This window comes from Phytophthora parasitica (genome assembly GCF_000247585.1).
Source record: "Phytophthora parasitica INRA-310 unplaced genomic scaffold supercont2.8, whole genome shotgun sequence".
In the NCBI taxonomy this organism is placed as follows: Eukaryota; Oomycota; class Peronosporomycetes; order Peronosporales; family Peronosporaceae; genus Phytophthora; species Phytophthora nicotianae.
This window is the reverse complement of record NW_008648994.1, coordinates 283,514-286,253: the sequence shown is the minus strand read 5'-3', so window position 1 is coordinate 286,253 and position 2,740 is coordinate 283,514. Positions and strand designations below refer to the sequence as shown.

Here is a 2,740-nt window from a genome sequence, read left to right as displayed (position 1 = left end):
CAGCTACGACGTCTACAGCAGCGGCAGAAGGTAGCGGAAAAGGTACGTCACTTGAGTTCGAGTTGGTGAATTCCAGAATGATTCATTAAAATCTTATCTTCACCTTTTCAGTAACGCACTGCTTCACCACAGGAAGCCCCAGGCACAAAACCCCCTTTGACCAAGTGGTCCATCAATCCGTAAGGAAAAATCACTGGCCTTTCCTGCCAATCCTCCACCGGATTGACAGGCCTCGACACGAGCGTAAGTTCTCTGAGTTTTAGCCGAAAGACTCATAGTATGCACGTCTATCGTAGCTAATAAACTATCTTATGGAATTCCAATCCAAAAGGTCATATGTATTTTTGATGGTCACAATAATTAAATAGTCCATCAGTTTGGTGCACTTCTTGCAGAAGTGTACAAATTGATTGACTTACCGTTTACAATGTTCATGTTGTTTCGTCTGAGGTGTGAGTAAGTTGTGCAAAATGCAATGCTGCCGGACAATCGTCATTTCTTGTTTGACCACTACACCTTTCAATGTGTTCGTCGTCGCACATTGTAAACTGAAATAGCAACGGTAAATGCAATTGTGTACTACGTAGCATGTATTAGCATGTATCATCAAAGTCTAGTGGTCGGGAACAGTGATGAAGTAGTCTCAAACAAAAAAAAACTGCTCCATGGTGTAACATTCGTCACACCATTCGTGGGACGAGAGCATGGATTCGAGGAATCATTCAATCCTGTTGTTCGTGTGGTTTGATAAATGCGGTACGTTGTCCCTGTGGTAATCCACCCACTCATCTTTGCAAAGCTCCCAATTCGCCTGGGAGTACTTGTAGAATGGATCTGACGAGTTTCCTCCTAGCAACCGTAACATCGTGTCCTTGTGGTTCTTGTACTCCATCGCATTTCGCGATTTCATCATGAGATGGCAAGAGGCCTTCACTGCTTGTTTCTTCTCGATAGTTATGTCTGCCAGTTCACCAACCTAATTCAACAGACCAGCGTCACTGTAAGCAAAGATACACATCGACATGTTCACCTGAATTTTACCTTCAGTCGCAACCTTGCAATAACATGAAACTGGCATAGAAGCTGCCTCGCATTCGGAAACGCCTCCGCGAGGACTTCTTTTTCGTTAAAGTCTTTATCTGAGACTATCGCTCGCACATTGTTCCACGATGGATTCTCCTTCTTGAACTGTCCAATAGAAAGAAGCAGGTTGGTTTCTGTCTCTCGCTCAAGAATTGAATGATGCACGATTGTCCCTGTAAGAAGCATTAACTTGCAAGTAGATCGATTTATAATTGCACTAGATCAAACGTTTGCAATACCTTCCCGAATATCAGTAACCATTTGTACAAATTACGGTTAGTGCAGTGGGTTGTGTCGACGAGAATGACCTCCGGGAATGCGCGGAATAGTCTCTTTTGCCGAGCGGACTGAATGCAAACTACATCAATGACGCTAGTGCCGTCGTTAGTGAACATACATGCGGAATTTCCTGATATCAAGCAAAACTCCCGAATTAATGCTTCAGTGCGCTGTTCATCCGACGTCGAAGCTCGGCGTTCGCGATTTATTTTTGCTACAGTATTGTGGACATCTCTCAGTTGGGTCTTTTTGCCTAGGAAGCAGAACAAACAGAGGAGTGAGCAATTTCTTGACACATCACCCCAATTAGCCACGAAAATTAACTGACCTGTATTTCGCCGTAGATAATCTAGAATTCCCTTGGCGTCCGCACCAGCACTCTTCATGTCGGCAATTTGTCGCAGCACTTCGGGATCTTTAATGCGGCGGTTTTCAGCATAATACTGGTATAGCCGCTCACTTCTCAAATGGTTATGCGACCCATGCCATGTTGCATGCCCTTTCCACTCGTTATCTGCATTCCGAGTAACAACTCCATTGACTTGGGCCGTACAACCAAGGTATCGTATGATTCTGCGTTGTCTTTTTCCTTTTTCAGTAGCACGCTTCTTATTCCATGTGTACACATTAGCGTGCAGGAATACTTATCAAAGCTGTCGACTGGAACTATACGCGGATCGTTTTCGAGTACTCCTTTGGACGTGAGCTTTTTGTTGCGCGTATAAGATCGATATAAAGAGCGACGCGGGAGCAATTGGTAGGTAGATTCGCAGTGTGCGTCGACGGCACTGAAAAATCTCCCCAACTGTCAAACCACGGCTGAAATCCTCGCATGAAAGCTCCTTCTTCTTCGGTTACAAGGCCACAAGAAGATTCTAAATCCACAATTGCAGCATTTTCCGCACCACCATTATTGCTAAGCGCATACTCGCTTTTAGTTTTGACATCAGATTGCCTGGGTTGAGCACTGAGCTGACTTGAAATACCAGACGTCGTACTAATTTGCGAAGTACATGCAGAAAATGGAGGGTGAATACTCCGTTTACCACTATCAAGATACTCCATAATGTCCGAAAGCTTGCGCTCGTAGGAATTGTCGCTGTCATTTCCACCTGCTATCATTCCAGGCATCTCAGAGCTGGTGCCACACGGTATGTTAATGTCACCCGACACCTTTAGCTCTTTTGATGCACCAATTTGGTCGTTGGGCATTAACCGCTTATGAACGCGTTTTTCCTTTATGAATTCTGACTGACCAACAGAGTTTTCGTCGGGCTCATCAGCAGTAGAAGTTAGACGCTTTCGTTATTCACCCATTAGACCTCAAAGCGAGTTACTGAGTATGTCGGTGAATTGTAAGTCAAGGATCAAACGCAAG

The 2,740-nt window shown here is 44.6% G+C and overlaps 1 protein-coding gene across 1 annotated transcript; it reads right to left on the bottom strand.

Moving 5' to 3' along the window:
* Positions 1 to 718: 718 nt before the first annotated feature.
* PPTG_21738 (hypothetical protein) lies at positions 719 to 1,748 on the bottom strand (the record flags this gene model as incomplete). The annotated part of the gene is made up of 4 exons (XM_008899922.1): positions 719 to 976; positions 1,042 to 1,272; positions 1,323 to 1,615; positions 1,691 to 1,748. 4 exons carry the CDS (start codon positions 1,746 to 1,748, stop codon positions 719 to 721), a joined length of 840 nt encoding a protein of 279 aa, XP_008898170.1.
* Between the last annotated feature and the right edge of the window lie 992 nt (positions 1,749 to 2,740).